This window comes from Charadrius vociferus, unplaced genomic scaffold (assembly GCF_000708025.1).
Source record: "Charadrius vociferus isolate BGI_N301 unplaced genomic scaffold, ASM70802v2 scaffold156, whole genome shotgun sequence".
NCBI classification, from domain to species: domain Eukaryota; kingdom Metazoa; phylum Chordata; class Aves; order Charadriiformes; family Charadriidae; genus Charadrius; species Charadrius vociferus.
Window position 1 is genome coordinate 2366757 of NW_009649042.1, and position 17052 is coordinate 2383808.

Genomic DNA, 17052 nt, shown 5'->3' on the forward strand with positions numbered 1-17052 from the left:
GGGCTGGGCAGCCCGCAGCGGTGGCAGCCGTGAACCAGCCCTTCCCCGTGCCTCAGTGGGGACCGAGCGCGTCTTCGCGAGCGGAAAAGCAAATAGTGTTTTGTCGGTGTTTAGTGGGAGGCGTTTGCTCCTTAATCCCGGTATTTTTCGCGACAAAGAGAAGACCTTTACGGAATGAATTTATTCTGTGGGTAGACATTAAATGACAGCTGTCAAATAATGAAATTACTATACTGTTAAAGCAAGAATTTCAGTTCTTAATACTTAAGGGTTTCCGGGTGGCATCTGAGCAATACCTGAGTAATAAAACTAATGCTTGTTTTGGTGGGGATATTTCTCTCTTCAGCTACCATGGAGAATAACGAAACTGGCGCTAAGGATGCGAAGAGCACCTCGGATGAAGATGACAGCGGAGACATAGTTCAACAGAAAACTCAGGAAGAAATTCTCTTTCACGAGGAAACCATTGATCTTGGTGGAGATGAATTTGAGTCGGAAGGGAATGAAACTGTATCAGAAGATTCAAATAATTTTGTAGATAAACTTAATGAACAAATGATGGAAAGTGTCATTATTTCAGATTCACCAAACAACAGTGAAGATGACACTGGTGAACTTGGTTGTCTCCAGGAGATTGTAGAACAAATGGAAGCTAAAGATAATCAAAAAACACAAGCAGAAGGGGATAAAGAAGAGTTTTTAAGTAATGAGAGTGAAACTGAACATGAAGAAACACCCAAAGACATTTCTGAGATTGGAACAGATGATCAGGCATCTTTAAAGGAAGAATTAATTCAGGAAGCAGTGAAGGAGGAACCAAAGTTGGGAAACAATATTCCTGTTGAAACAAAACCAAATAATATTGATGAAAGCAAACCTGAGGACCAGATATCGTCACCCAGTACTAGCAGACCCTCTTCAGAGGTTGAGCCTATTCCTGTGTGTACCATCTTCAGCCAAGCAAACAATGTTAATACCCAGCCACAGTTGTTCCTACCTGATGGTTTTGAGCCTCAGATGGTAAAATCTCCCAGTTTTAGTAGTATAATTGAGACTCCAGTGAAATCGAATCCACAGGTGGTTCAACCAAGTCCTAGTCTAAGCAAGTTCTTTGGCGATACTGTTAACACTAATACTTTAGCTTCTGATTTTTTCGATTCATTTACCACATCCAATTTTATTTCTATTAGTAATCCCAATGCAAATTCTTCAGTTCCAGAACAAATGTCCTCTCTTTCTAATGGTGGAGACAGTTCTTGTTCTTCATCTAACCCTACTTTCTCTGTGCGAAATGGGAGACCTGAAGCAGGTGGTCCTCCATCATCTCTAGAAATAACTCAATCCCCCAAGCCGTTCTCACAAATCCAGGCTGTTTTTGCTGGGAGTGATGACCCGTTTGCCACAGCCTTAAATATGAGTGAACTAGATAGAAGAAATGATGCTTGGCTTCCTAGTGAGGAAACCAGAGATGTTCTCATTTCAGTTGCCACACAACAATACAGCACTGTGTTCATAGATAAAGAAAATCTCACCATGCCTGGATTAAAATTTGATAATATCCAGGTAAGCATCTACTATTGTATCTTAATGTATGCATATATTTTAGAAATACTGTATAAGAGCTGTCCAGTAATCTGTATATCATAGTGCTGATGGTCACCTTGTATGTATTACTTCAATCCTTATTAGAAAATTTAATGTCACTGCCTACTCATACATGAAGGGGCTAAAACCAGGTCTGGTTTGTTCATAGTGAAATTGGTCTGGTACATTGAAAACCAGTGTTGATGGTTTCCGCAGAATCCAAAGCCAGTTGTATTTTTAAGTAGTTTGTTTCTAGTCCTCCTAGTTAGTAAGATAATGCTTGCATTTGGAATATATGCAAAATCAGAATGCTGTACTACAAAGACTGAAGGCTTTGTTTCTTTTAGAATTTGCTGTTGCAAGCAGGTGGGAAATAACATTTTTCATTGATGTTCACAGTACTCTCAACAATGTCAATCATTTGTATCTTCCCTAAGCAGTGGAAAGGTATAACCTGTAAGAAAATTGAGTGCTGGAGCATTCTATGGGAAAGGATAACCCCAGAATTAAAGGGAAAACTCCAGATGGGTTTATACTACTGTTTTTCCCTCCATGATCTCTTCTATCAGAGTTCCCAACTAGTGAGAAGGGATAAAGCGTTTTTTCAAAATTTGAGAAACTTCACTCGGATCTATTTGGTATTTCTCATGATGCAATTTTGTCTTGGCTGCTCAGCCAAGGATAACTATCATCATGGACTTTTTTTTTTCCTTGAAACAGGCTAATCCTACTCTTATATTTATGTCTCTGGATAATATAATTGTTGTCTAGAGAGATGGTGTTGAGGTTTTGGATACTTCAATCCTTAATTGTAGCATAACAAAGATTATCAGTCAATAGTCAAATACAAGCAGTGAGCAGTCTGCAGTAACTTCCCAATCTGTAGGAACTATCAGAAAAGTTTCTGGAGTGAAGCAGGTGCAGACTTGTAGCTGAATTACCTGACGCAACTTGTAGCTGAATTACTTGTTTCTGTCACAAGCAACAAATTATACCAGTTTTAGACATCTTCCCTACTGCTGCTACTTCATATGTTAGCTTTATCATAAAATATTTGTTTCTTGTCATAGAGCCCAATAATTAGCGTGAAAGAAAACACTGTAATAGGATGCTACTCCTTCTATGCTCCCTCTAAAAAAAAAAATGGAAGGGTCCTTCCCCCTTTCCCAAAAAATCCCTTAAATCTTGATGAGTGATTCGAGAGTGTGTAGTATTTCTCTCCTGACAGCTAATGCGATGGACAGAAGGAATGATCCTTTCCTCAGGCTCCAAGGATGCAGGCCTCCTTTTTCACAATAGTTCTCTTTCACCTTCCTCAATCCAGTCAAGGATTAAAAGCTTTTTTGCACTGATGATTCCCTGAATCTAGACACGTGCATATATGCAGATCTACCATTTAGCATGTAATTGAGAAGAAGACATTATGGCATTGTCCATATGATGTATTTCTACAGTAAGACCTGATATAAAATCATCAGGGGAATAAAAGGGGATTCCTGTTGCTTTCTTCATTGAGTATGAACAATCACAGAGGCATGTCAGCAGGGACAAGTTTTGAAGTGCTTTATGTTTATACAACTTTCCTCGCTTCCAGTTACTGCTTTTCAGTGGCCTGAGCACGTGCCCTGACTGACCTGATATCCCCTGGTTTGATATCATTGTTCCATATGCTTCTAGTACTGCCAATTGTGTGTTTAACTGAAACTATATTTGTAGAGTACTTGAAATGTCAACTAAAGCATTGTGGGAGGCATGTTTTCAGTGTTAAATCAGCTCCCAACAATGGTCATAACTGCTTTGGTGTGAATAGTTTGCTAAAGCTAAAAGTTAATGCAAGATGTTAAACCAGGCTGCGTGCAGTTGACAAAGAAGTTAGTTGAAAATTGCATATACAGTGAACTGTAAATGTGCTGCAGGGAAGGACTGGAATTTGGTATGATGTATATTGAAGAGCTCGGTACTTTTTTTTCCCCTGCTCACTCAGAAAGTGTTTGTTCTTAGTACTAGTGTTGTCTTAAAAGTTAAGTGGATAATCACACCAAGAAAAATACTAAATGTTCTCGATTTCAGCTGTATGCTACTTTTTGCTGATCATTCAGGTCACATTATTTTTTTTAAACTGTCTTGGATTGCGTGTGGTACAGATTATCTGTACCTGTGCTCTCTGAGTGTGGGAACAAATTGGAGTACTGCTTTTTATGCTCTTTCCATTATGCCTTTCTTCATCAGTTACTGTCTGCTGTCATTATGTCCGTTGTTTCATGCCATGTAATGTTTCCTCCTCCAAAGTACTGTTGAGGGGGGGATTAAAAATTCTTTAGTATTATGTCATTTTGCACACGCTGTCTTTTCTTAATCCTTCAGATTCTTCTGTCCTAAAGATGGAAATCCGGTTTGTTCATAGGATAGGTGACAGCATTAGAGGTAGAAATTTCCATGTAGTGAAACAGTAGTTGCAGTCTCATTCCTCAAGAAACAGAAACACGGAACAGAACAGAGAAACACAAACATATTTCCCATCACTATGATCCCTGTCCATGTGGAAAGTGCAAATAATATAATTTATCTTTATCATATCTACGTTTACTGCATTTTGTGCAGCTCACCTTTTTTTAGGCAAATGCTTTATGGCTTGCTTTCCGCCGGCTGTGCTAATAGCTTTCTGCCTCGTTCTTTAAGTGAAAGTTTTCATATTCCTTTAGCGGGATTTTTGCAGATATGCCTTTGTATGCATACATTTTTGCATAGTCACTTTCTGCTTTAACATCTTAAATATTGCATACCATTCTAGTTAACACAGATGTGAAAAGATATAATGGAATTAAAACAAATTGGAGAGAGAGGAGGGATGGTGAGGAGTGCAGACGTTCTCTCTTGTGAGTGGTAGCTAAAAAGAAGAGGACCTTTTGACTTACAAGAGCAATAATGATCTAAAATTCATGAAAGAATTAAGGTAGAGGATTATGACTTACTGGTTTTCTGGCAAAGGAACTGTTGAGTAATAAACATAACAAAGGGAGTTACTGTTTTGCAGCCCATGTAACTCTTCATAAGTTGTAGAATTCCTTGCCTTCGGATATTAAGAAAAACAGACTGAAAAATGAGCAAGACAAATATCATAGGAGGTATGTCTGTCAGCGGATGTTTAAAAATGGTAGGCAAATATGTCCCCTGGCGCAGGTGGGCCGTAAAGTTCTGTCTGCTTTAAGTTGGGAAAGACCAGTATGAGCTTTTTGTGTTTATTAGACTGTTTCTGCGAACATCTTCTATTCACTGACAGGACAGTGAACCAGACAGATCTTTACTCTGGCTTAATGTGGGTTATAAATTGCTTTCTGTTTAAAAATAAAAATGTAAGTATCTTGTTAATATATTGCTGATAGTTTTCCTTCTTTTCAGGTGTTTGCTTTTCTAGATTAAAACACATAAAAACATAAGATTGGCCAAAATCTTACAGAAATCATTTCTGTACCTGCTTTTGGTAATTTCTGACCCATAGGGGATTCTCTTGTATACAGTAATGTGTACAGTCCCAGCAAGACTAAGGCTCCCCTGCACCCTGTCCCACACTGTGTATTGGCAGACATGGTGCCTGAAGATCGTGCAGACAGTAGCAGCACGGTTTTAAACGCCAATTTCTGTGTGGTTCACAGTTTTTCAGTAGCTGCTTGACGTTAAGCTTGAATTTCTTGATTAACTGTTGCAAATCTGTAGTACACAGAAACACAAGGATGTCAGCCAACAAACGGGAAGGCATGGAAATCAATCACTGAACAATGACTAGAGGCGAAATTGAGGCACAGAGGGTGCCATATATGGACTTACTCAGTTTATTGTTGGCAAAGCTAGAAATGGAACCTGGGTTTGGACACTCTTCCTCTTAGCTGCTGCATTTCATAAAATGTAGAAGTAATCTTGCCTAACTTTAGAAATCTCTTTCAAATGTCTATGTCTCGACTAGTCTCAAGTCTTCAAATTACTGAGCCCAATTTCTCTGACTGATTCCTGCCGTTAATTCTTTTGAAATTAAGAATACATGTTGAAGAGTTGCTGTTTACTTGGTTTTATGATCTCTCAAAGTTTATTTTCTTTGGATACTTAAAGCTAGCCGATCGTGTGCATGTTTATCTTTCATCAGTAGATTGCACCTTTCAACATTAGTATCCGTTATAAAAGCCTGTAAAACTTACTGTGTTTTGTAAGATCTTTGAAGAGTATTTTGTAAGATCTTTGAACGACAATAATAAGAGAAGCAAATAAGCCTGGATGTTTCTGTGCTAACTGAAAGCTAAACATTGCAAATAAGAATATAGCAAATAACGTGGACTAAATCTAGAAGTATTCATTAAAATGCTGTAAATATATATGCATTTCTATTCATTTCACACAAAAAGTACTGGAAAACAAGCATTTCTCAAAGGGAAAAAAGTATGTTGCTTAGCTTTAATTCAACATTTTATTTTGCTAAAATAATGTTTAAAAGTGTCTTGTTACGTTTCTTCTTTTTCTGTTCCATGAACACCAAGGGAGATGCAGTAAAAGACTTAATGCTTCGCTTCCTGGGGGAGCAAGCTGCGGTGAAGAGACAAGTTTTAAACGCCAACTCTGTGGAACAGTCATTTGTAGGCTTGAAACAGCTAATTGTAAGTAACAGTCTTCATAATTCAATATGTATTAAATACCATGCTTCCCAATACCACTGGGAGCTACTGACTGTGAAGGGAAACTAAAAAAAATATCTGCATTCAGTCTATTCTTGATCCTGCAAAAGTACTAGCCAAAGTCCAGTAGTTTTTAGTGGGAATGACACTGGGTTTTAAATACTGGGTTGTAAATGATGTAGTAAACATTTTTTTATATGCAAAAGTTGGAAAAAAGGTAATTTTAAGTTACTGTAAGTTATATCAGCTGCTAATTTTTATGTAATGATGTAATGTAAATGATTGCAAAACAAATTTTAATGGATTTTTTGTTTATCTGCATATGTATTATTTATGTTTTCACCTTGTTGCTTTACAAAAGGTAAGACATTCAGATGTGATAATTTCAACTGCTTTAATTTTTTATTTCGATGCAGGAAAACTAAACTAAATGACTTCCAAATGAAAGCTTAATTTTCTCTAATTTGAAAACCTTTCCTTAATGTAAATATTTCGGACCTGAAAATAGTTACATGTAGTAGCCTTGTGAATATTGCCTTGTTCTTTCGACCATTGTGTTCCTGTGTAAAACTCATTACTGTTACACGACTGAGCCTTAGTTAATCTGTTGAAATGTCAAAATATTTCAGGCTTTTTTTTTTCCCTCAGAAAATTACTGAGGAAAAGTAGTGAGGAACTGTAAGTGTTAGGACAGTCTGTATTTAGTATTTAACATTTTTTGTGTTACATTACATGTAAATCTCCAGAAGAGACTTTTTGTTACGTTTGGAAAACTCTAGGTGGTCTCTTCAAGCATTGTGAAAGGAATTCAAAGGTAATATTTGAAATTAAACCTCAAAAAACAGATTATGTTCTCCATCCTGGAGATAGATATTTTTCTGTTTGTCTCAATGTTTTGCTTAACTTGAGAGTTTGGAGGGGGGAAAAAAAATCTTATTAAGAAATCTTGTCCCTGTCAGTGTCGAAGGAGGAAAAGTCTTTTTCAGCACTTCCTTTCCCTCTTCCAGAAGAGGAGTTTTGACGTATGGGAAATCTTTTTTTTATTTTGCCTGGTAGCTGTGTGGATGAGAAATGTTAACTCTGTGCTGCAGACCATCTTGTACCTTTAATACAGTGCTGCCACTGATACTCTTTTAGCTTTGAGTGTGCTCTTAAGCTCCAGAGAGCAGTGTTAAGGCTTTTAGGATCAAAGCAGAGAAGACAAGGAGGCAATCTGCTGCTGTCAGATTTTTTGCTACCTGTAGCAGATTTTTTTAACAACTTGTCTTATTAGATAGGTTTTTTTGGTAAAATTGCAGCCATTCAGCTGAATGTTCTTCAGTTTTCAAGGCTTTCAATCATTAGCTGTTGGTTGTTCTTAAGTATGCAGTATAACTATTTCTCAGTTTTGTTTGCAGAACTCTGTTTCTTTTTATGACAAGAATTAGGGGGTTTGCGGTTTTTTTCATTGCAAACATTGCGTTTTTTTTCTGAAATCTTAATGTGGAAAACTTATTTCTGATTGGCAACCGTCTTAAAGGTAAAAGGTATTTCAGACTAAGAAACATTAAAATCCCATGCTAGATAATATTAATTAAAAAGGTGTGTGCTTTTTATATACACAGTAGGCCAGAATGACATATAATAAGTGCTCTGTTATCAACTACCAATTTAACTTTCTTTATCAGTGAATTCCTGACCACATATGTTCAGTGAATATATCTTTTCATGCAAAGAGCCACTTACAGGGAATATTTTCATTAACATTTGAATAAAAACTGGTAAAAGTTGGAAATGTTGCTATGCAGTTTCCATAAAGTTAAGATTTTTTTTCCTTAGCTGTTTGTTTGGTATCCATGTGAACTACACATGAACATGAGAATTAATGAGACTGTTTCAGTCACCCAGTTCAGTCCCTTGCAGCAATGGACAGCCACTTCAAAGAGTTTATTTCAAAGAGGTACACAGTCCAGAAGAGAAACACATAGAATTAGGGTAGACTTCAGCTTCAGGCTGATACCTGTTATTTAGGTGTTTACGTGTGAGCTGATGTGTGAACTCTATAGTCAAAAGAGATCTATTCAGTGCAGTTACCGATTACATCTAAATTTAGATGTGTAAATCTGGGATCCCATCTAAAATTCTGAAGAACTGTCACGTGCTGTAGGAAGGCACCAGTGGCAGCTCAAAGCAAAAGTGAATGTTAAGTCCTGTTATGAATAAATTTGTTAGGTTAAAAATCTCAGATGATCTTGGGTGAACTCCATCCTATTATAGGAAGGAAAGAAAAGAGAGTGAAAAAAAAAAAAAAAGAAAGCAATATTCCAAGTCTGTCTGCTCCAGAGGAAAATGCTTCATTCGTATCTAGTTACTGTTTTAATCCTGTGTGAATGGGAAAAGCACACTAAATGGCTCATTAGTATCCCAAATCTTCATACCATAGGTCTTCAGCTGCACCTCTGGAGTTCCTCTATTCTACCATACAGTTGCTTCTGTTAGCTTATTTGGCAGTTTTAACAAATACGGATTGCTACTACTTTCAAGGCTATTCCAGAACTTTCCTTTGGTGGCTAATCAAAGGAATTCTAATCAATCCTCTCTCAAAATCTTTTTTTCTAATCAAAGATACAATTGTTTACAACAGTTTCAGTGTTTTGATCTCATGTTGCTTTTTAAGTCATTTTCTCTTCTCGATATTTGCTTCCTCTCCCCTGATACTTTGTACGCATAGACAGCAGTGACATTGCCACTTCTCAGATTTTCTTTTTAAAAGCAAAAATAAGTCTTCTAGTCACCTCATCATGGATGTCTTCATAATCATCGCAGGAGCTCTTCTCAGAATCTCTTCCAGTAGCGTTGTCTAGAACTCAACACATTATATTCTAAGTTTTGTAACTTTCCCCGTTAATGATTCTTTTACCTTTTCTGTTATTCTGATATTGTAAATCATCTGATCCCTGTTTGGTGATGTGGTCCTTACATATATTGACAATACTTCCTAGATTACATCTGCAAATGCAAATACCAGCTCCGCTCATCAGGGTCACAACAGAATATCTTAAATTGGATTGATTGCAGTGTACATCCTTGAATAGGAACTTCACACTTTCCTTATAAAAGTTCCAGTAAAAAACATTTACTTGTACAAGTTAAAAGACAGTTCTGTGGGTAAGATGAAGTTAGTGTTCACAGCAAAGAATGTTGGAGACTGAAGTCCTTTTTGCGGAATCATAGTGCAAACAGTCTACAAAAGTTTCTTCAAGTTCAATTAATTGCCAGAAAACAAATGTTATCAAGAAGGTAGTAAGCTGAACTGCCAAAGGTGCACCTTGTCTGATGAGACCACCAACAGCAGCATAATTTCTAAGGAATAGTTGTTCACCAGCAACTGAACTCAGGTTGTTAAACTCCACTAACAAAATTGTTTATTCAGCATGAATTTGGTCTCTAGTTGATTTGAGTGAGATGTGTACCAGTAACCCAAAGATGCATAGTTGGTTTATTGAACAACTGTACTTTCACGTTTTAAAATTCTGCTATGGAATGGGTAACAGTGAATTGGAAATGCTTTACTCGTAGGTTAATGGTGAAGAGGTTGTGCAGTTGAACTAGTTTTACAGCTTCGATGCTTTTAAGACATATGGGAGTGCTGGAGCAGTCCAGCAAAACAATTCTATAAATCTATGTGCTTATCATTGAGGTGATAACTTGTCAACAGTTACACATCTGTAGAGGCTAAGAGTTTATATTATTCAACTGAAAACAGAAAATCTGAGTTTTCAGTTTCTGAAAAGTTTTATTAATCTGGTATAGGAACAGGCATTCACCTCTAGAGCAAATAAATGTAAGCTAGAGGTTGTCTTCACGGCGTTGCTTTGTTTTACAGCAGCAAATAAAAATTACACATGCAAGGTGCAAGCTGCAATTATGTTAGTTCCTGTTATTCCATATTTTAGGTTAATTGTTTACCATCATTTGAACAAATAGCACAGGATTTCTTACCAGAGACCTTTCGATATTTTGAGGTTTAGGGTGTTTGCAGCTATAGGAAAATTATGTCTTTGATAGTTGTCAAAACTAAAAAACAACTACTGTATCTTGCCACTCTAAATACAGAAAGTTTGCTCAAGTATGCAATCATTTCTTCAAGCTACTGGACCAGGAAAGGGTTACTAGCTGCATTTTCTTAACTGATGTGAAAGTGCTCTACCAATGTAATTTACAGGGGAGAAGAATGTCATAGCTAGTGGAGGAGGACATTTTAATCACTTTAATGGTGTTACATGTAGAGTTAATGACTCCCTTTGAGTCTATTTTAAAAAAAATCATATACTGTTACTTTTGCATGTGATTAATGTTGTGCTCTTACATATATTTTCAGATATAACAAACTTGGATACAGTGGTATGGCATACATATTCACTTTAATAAATTAGAAATTATCCTTAAAAATATGGGAGGGGGCTGTGTTCCTTGATTTCTAAATCAGTGAGCAATTTCCAACATTTTTGTAGCTGATTTGACAGAAGATGGGAGACACAAGTAGCACAAACAGTAATTGGGGGCTTGTGGGGGTGGTTGCGTTTCTACACTAAAAAGCATCATTTTATTGGGTGAAATTTCAGTGGCTAACCTCTGAGTCAAAATTGGTTTTATGAGAGACTGAATAATGTTACAGATTTTCTTTGTGTATCAGGTGATTTCCCTTTCCGTTGAACACGTTTTCTGTAGATGACCAGTCCGCGTGACTCTCTCTGCTTGACAGAAGAGTTCTGCCTCGATATTAGCTGTATTTGTTGCACCACCAGAGCTTCACTGCTTTAATTCAGGAAAACAATGTACAGTATTGTATACGAAGGAGAAATATGAACACGTTTGCAATCATATGTCAAAGATCTTTGTTGAACTGTAATTAAAAGATCAAGTAAAATTGACCTGCACAAGGAGACTTCCAAGAAACAGTTGCACATGTGACACAGTGGTATTCAGGTAATTGGTAGTATTTTTTTCAGTCCAAATCAGTGAATAACTTCACAATTGAATGAAAACACATTCTTTCAGATATAGTGAAAACTCTGATAGTTAATGTTCTTATGACACTTTATTCAAAAAGGAAGAAGTGTAAAAAATCTGTTTTCCAGACAGACTACCGTTTTGGCTTGTATTGGGTCATTTTAATCAATCTGAAGATTTCTTCACTTCTGAATCTGAAAAATACAGCACCATCAGTGCTGTTGTTGTATTTGAATAAGTAACATTCTAGTTTCAGTCACTGGAATTCTTTTCTACCCTACATCGCATTCCTTCATCCCCCTTTGTAGAAAAGAAGTTTATTGAAGACATTGGGATGTACAGAATATCTCAGTTGCTTTTAACTTTGACCAAATGGACTAGAAGCATTACCAGATCTTTAGATGTGGATTTATCAGAATTTATAACTCATATTTTGTACTGCATTTCAGATGTTTTTTAGGCTGTTTCCTTTTATTGCTTTTAATAAAAGGGGATCATGATAGTCTTAGTTTGGTTCTTATTTTGAAAATGGTGGAAAGTAAGTCAGTAAAATGAGGAGTTGAGAGATTGAGGAGTTGAGGAGGAGAGAGTTGAGATCCCCTTACGCTGTCATTTTTATCTCTCAAAGCTGCAGATACAGTATTTGGTTAGGTTGGACTTGTGATCAAAAGAAGCAGTAAGATAATAAACATACTGCATTTGTTCCAAATAAGGCACATCAGATTTTGTGCAAGTGTCCTGGTTTGAGGTGAAACAGAACCAATTTTCTGTTCAGTAAATTTACTTTGCAGCTAAGCCTCTTCTGACTACTGAAGTTAACAGCATATTGTGCAGAAACTGTTCGCACTGCTCTTACTGAAGAGAGAAGGGGAAAGAAGTGTGGGCGGGGGATGCTCTGTAGCACACAAGTCTATCACCTTAAGCTACAGAAAACTTTTAGTTCCTACCTCTGTGGCGTAATAGCCTGACAAAATCCTGCACTGCCGTCTACTTTTTTTTATTTAAACCTGGAGTCATTGTATTTAAATCTTAGACAACTTACGAAGTTCAATGAAAAGATAAAAAATTCTGTCTTTCTTAAAGAAAAAAATAAAATCGTTTTCCTCTGAAACATATTACACTATGCCATTTCCTCATCTGTGTGTAAACTTCCCCCAAGACCTCTTCTGATTTTGTGTAGAAGAGAGAAATTCTGCAAGGACTAATGCAATTGCATTGTCTATTGGGTGGCTGATCTGCTTGTCCTAGCTTTGGTGCATGTCCAGCAGTCAATATTGAATTGGTTTGGTTTGGTTTTCTTTTTTTAATTTTTGTTTCATATGAACCCAAAAATATTCCTTAATGAGTTAAAAATCTGGACTAGTAGTGTGTAAAAAGCACAGAAAATATACAAGCTGGTGTCTTTCATTAGAAGAACAACAGCTCCATATTTTTTGTGAAAAAAAGATTTGCTAATGTTGTGTGTAGAAAGAAGTTCTTCTGCCAGGCTGATACTGTGTTAGTGAACTATTTGACAATAATATTTGGTTGATAGTATTTTTTCTAAGAGAAAGTAATGTTTTCACACGATGCTGCTGGAGGACCATGTCCTGATGGTCATAGAATGTTTATTTTATTCTTGGAAAATATTCTTCAGTATTTTTGATGCTATATCTGAAGCTGTAGTATCCATATTTGCTTTGAGCTTCTACTTATGACTGACAAACAAAATTCATCCCACTTTGAGGAACAAGGCACCTGGGTTGTAAGGACTGTGTGGCTGTAGACCAAAGGAAATGTGAACGTGACTGACCTGCAAGGTTTTGGGGTGTTTGAAATAACTAGCACATTTCTGGTGGGCTGGCAACTCTGGCCACTGTAAGTCTGGTACAAATTGCCAGAGACAATAATGTGTCCTACTAATTTCAAATTAAGTTATGCTGCCAGCAGCCTTCTGTTAAGCTTCCACAGAGAATTATGCTCCATAACCAGCAGGCAGCTCTAATTTTGAAATCACGAAGAATATAATGTTTCATTTTCCAGCAAAGACTGTTTTTACAATGGTCATCAGACTTGCTTCTCCTGGCTGTCTTGTTCTATGAAGTTTTTTTTGTCCATGCCTGAAATAGAATTTTAAAAATTGTAGCACCTACGTTTGTCATAAATGTCCCATTATTATTTTTGGATCCTGACTCTCACTTGGGAAGAAAGTTAAACAGTTTTAGAGTCTGTGTCTTCTTCTGTTCTAAGTATAATAAGAAATTAATTTGTCTCTGCCGAAGAAGAATAAATTTCAGGTAACCCATGTCAGTGTCTTTCAGCTTTTCTAAATTGATACTGATATATGTTGAAGGATGTTATAAATGCATTATCAATTCCTGCTCTTCCATAAGAGCGTAGAGATCTCAAAAGCTGCTATGCTGCTTTGTGGTCTTGCTGTCAGCCAACTTCTGTGTTTTCAGTGGAACTCAAATTGTTATCTGGGATTTGACAAGGCAGGGGAGAGATGAGGTGGTCAGTGCACAGTGATCACTGTAGTGGCCCCTTGAACTATATGGCTGCAAACTGGGGGCCAGAGTGCATGAAAACTCTTCAGCTGTTACTACCAGTTTTTGTTTGCTGTGTTGACATGTTTTCTAAACTCTAAACATTGGAAAGAGTTTAATAAAATACCAGTTCAAGGTGAATACCTGAACTTTGCAAGCACCAATATAAATATATTCTATTCCTTTACATTTCATCAGACAACATGCCAGTTTTCTGTTACATTTATCATTATTTTTTTATGTATTTAAGAAACTATTTGAAAAAAGAGTACTTTCAGGAACAAGATATGTTTGTTTTATAATGACCTGCTGGCTACATGTCTCTTGAAAAACTCTTCTGTATGTTAAAAAAGTATGATAGCTTAAAACCCATGAAGCATTAGTCTGTGTTTTAAGTTTTTGGTAGTGTTAGCTATTTACATGGCTACATTAGGATACACAAGGCAGAAGCATTAATAAGATGATAGTGTGACAAGACAGTTTCACTTGTCTAACTAGGAATGGTTTTGTTTTATGAATGAAAATATTTATATAAGAGTATTTTTAAGTTAGCCATGCAGTGGAAATTCAAGTATTTACATTTTATAGGTGAAACAATTGTTATTGTTCTGAATTTATCATTTTATGCATTGTATTGTTTCTTGTCCTTTGTTCTTAAATGATAGGAATTCTGTGTTCTGGGAAATGTTAGGAAAGTCTGTTTTCATTCAATGAACTGCATTAGGGTTTATAATCTGAAATACTGAAGTCATTGAGGCAGGAATATACGTTAAATGCTTTATAACAGTAGAGTAAGTTGGATGTGGTTATTGAAATCTGGCTGGCTATTTTTTTCTCTTTTGAACATAAAACAAAATTGTGAATATTGTAGTATATTGAGGTATATTAGCAAACATGATATAGCTTTAAGTTTAGAATCCCATATGGTGTTGTGTATTCTTTTGTTTTAGTGATCTGATAGTAGTAACTCTCATGCTTGATTTCACTTTTTGCCTAATTAGATGTGCAGCTTTGACAAATGACATTCTGCTGCTCACCGGCCAGCTCTCCTGACCTTGTCATTATTACTGATGGGTACATGTAGCTGCTTCAGGCAAAATAAGCAGTTGGGCATTTTAGGGACTTCGTGATTTTGCTACTTACTCTTTTCTTCTTCCCAGAGCAGTAAAAACTGGAGGGCAGCAGTTGACTTGTGTGGGCGTCTTCTAACTGCACATGGTCAAGGCTATAAAAAAAGTGGACTACCTACTAACCATACAACAGATTCTTTACAGGTATGCGTAAATGTACAACCTTGTCATTTTTTTTCCAAAAATATTCACAGTAATGTTTTTTTAACAAGACCAAACTTCTTTTCCTAATTGTTATCTAAAAACCGAACTTATTAAAGCATTGTAGCAAGTCACTTTTTCTGTTTGCTTATGTAAAGTAGGTCCTTATTTAAACCAAAATATTTTTCAAAGTAAATTCTGTCTTGATAGTGTGTTCTTGAAGGTAATCACACTAGTCAAAAGGAATATGTCTTGCTGTCTTGGAAGACTCACTGTCCTAAAGTTTGTGGACACTATCTAGATTGTGAACTTTGTAGTAAGATTTCAAATGTTAGAAGTATGTTTCATGATGATAACAAAATAAGAACCCAAATTAATAAAGATTGATGAAACATTACAAGAGTTTTACTGAACAAAATGTGACTGGGTGACAAGTCGTGGTTCTGGCCCTAGTAATGGAATTTCAACAAAATCATAACAGATTTACATAATTGCATAAAATTGCAAAAACAATTAAAAATCAGACTGATAATTCCTACATGCTAACTCAGTTTAAAGAGAGATGTTGTAATTTTGAAGCAGGCTAGTTTTTAAACTTCCCCTTCAAAATCTCAGTACCTTTGCAAACAGTTAAAACAGCAGTCCTTCTGATTTTGTTTTAATGATCTTATGAAAAGTGTTCTGTGAAAGAGCATGTGTAAATAGAAATCCTGATTCTTATCAGTAAGCAACATAGAAACTCTTTACTAAACTTTATCAGAAAAACTTAGACAGTTGAAATTGTATTCGGATATGGCTTGAGATTGAAGCTAATAACAAACCTTGTGTTTTCCTTTTTTTTTTTCGTATGTTTTAATTTTTAGTTGTGGTTTGTGAGACTAGCATTGCTGGTAAAACTGAATCTATTCCAAAATGCAGAAATGGAGTTTGAACCATTTGGAAATTTAGACCAGCCTGATCTTTATTATGAATATTACCCTCATGTGTACCCTGGACGGAAAGGTAAGATACTTGATTTATAAAATGCTTTTTATTTTTGGCATTTTTACCAGTCATAAAATAATGGATTCAGGGTTTTTTTTATTCTAAAGCATAATCTTTGGATTATTTCTTTTTTTTTTTTCCCCCAAAAGAACATGATTAACTATATTATTTCCTCTTAAGTTCATCCAGGTACTACCAATATGCTATTTTTAACATTCGCATGTCCATGCACATGTGCTGAGGCAGGTATTATTTTCTTTGGTTTCCTAGTTTCTAGGATTTTAAATAAAATATAAAAAAATAGAGCTAATTTGATAATTTTCCTTAATTAAAAACATACTGGTTAAATGTAATATTAGCTTAGTAATTGAAACTAAATAAAAATCAGTAATATACTATGTATCCCATTGTTAAAAAGGAAAACAGACACCACTAGCCTCAATTCTTTATAAACGGTTTATCTCAAGTTAGAAATGCACTACTTCCCACTGCTCCCAATAGCCAATAGGTTAACCAGATAGTTCCACTACCCAGGATATTTTAGTCGTCCAGGGGTCTGGATTTGAAAAATTGCTGGTTTTAAGAGAAATATCACTCCTTTTCAGAGTATTCTGAAATTTCATTTTTTCTAAATCTGTGATTTAGAAATAAATAACTCTTAGATGCAAGTACACCGTTGACTGATCTTACTGTTCTTTGGTTTTCCTATTTGAACCACACTATATAATAAAATGCTTGTAACAGTTGTAATAGGCAGCACCATTCTCTGAAAAAAGTGTATTCTATTTTACATAGATGCTGGTAGTCTCAATGAGGAGGGCTAGAAAGACACAGGTTTTGAAGTTGCTAAGGAAGGGAGTTGGTGACGAGGAAGTTTAGAATCTTTCGCAGAAGATTGTTTCATCTGTTCAGTGATGCAAGGATCAGTTGTAGCCCAGCAAGGCCAATGTGAACTGCCTAGAGCAAGTCCATCTGACATTACTCAGCATCTTTCAAGCAATGAGAGGCAAAAATTTCATGTTTTGCCTTCATATT

The 17052-nt window shown here is 36.0% G+C and overlaps 1 protein-coding gene across 1 annotated transcript; it reads left to right on the forward strand.

The window, feature by feature from the left end:
* The first annotated feature begins 350 nt into the window (after positions 1-350).
* On the forward strand, positions 351-16055 carry TRAPPC12 (trafficking protein particle complex 12). Its single transcript, XM_009887931.1, has 4 exons — positions 351-1563; positions 6111-6227; positions 14923-15036; positions 15897-16055. The coding sequence occupies exons 1-4, from the start codon at positions 352-354 to the stop codon at positions 16053-16055; spliced, it is 1602 nt and encodes a 533-aa protein (XP_009886233.1). The 5' UTR covers position 351.
* Positions 16056-17052: the final 997 nt, after the last annotated feature.

Bases quoted from the DNA above. Each gene is read 5' to 3' on its own strand.
- TRAPPC12 (XM_009887931.1), top strand. From the start codon at position 352: ATGGAGAATAACGAAACTGGCGCTAAGGATGCGAAGAGCACCTCGGAT. The intron at 1,564-6,110 runs GTAAGCATCTAC...ATGAACACCAAG, and splicing joins TAAAATTTGATAATATCCAG to GGAGATGCAGTAAAAGACTT. The intron at 15,037-15,896 runs GTATGCGTAAAT...TTTAATTTTTAG, and splicing joins ATACAACAGATTCTTTACAG to TTGTGGTTTGTGAGACTAGC.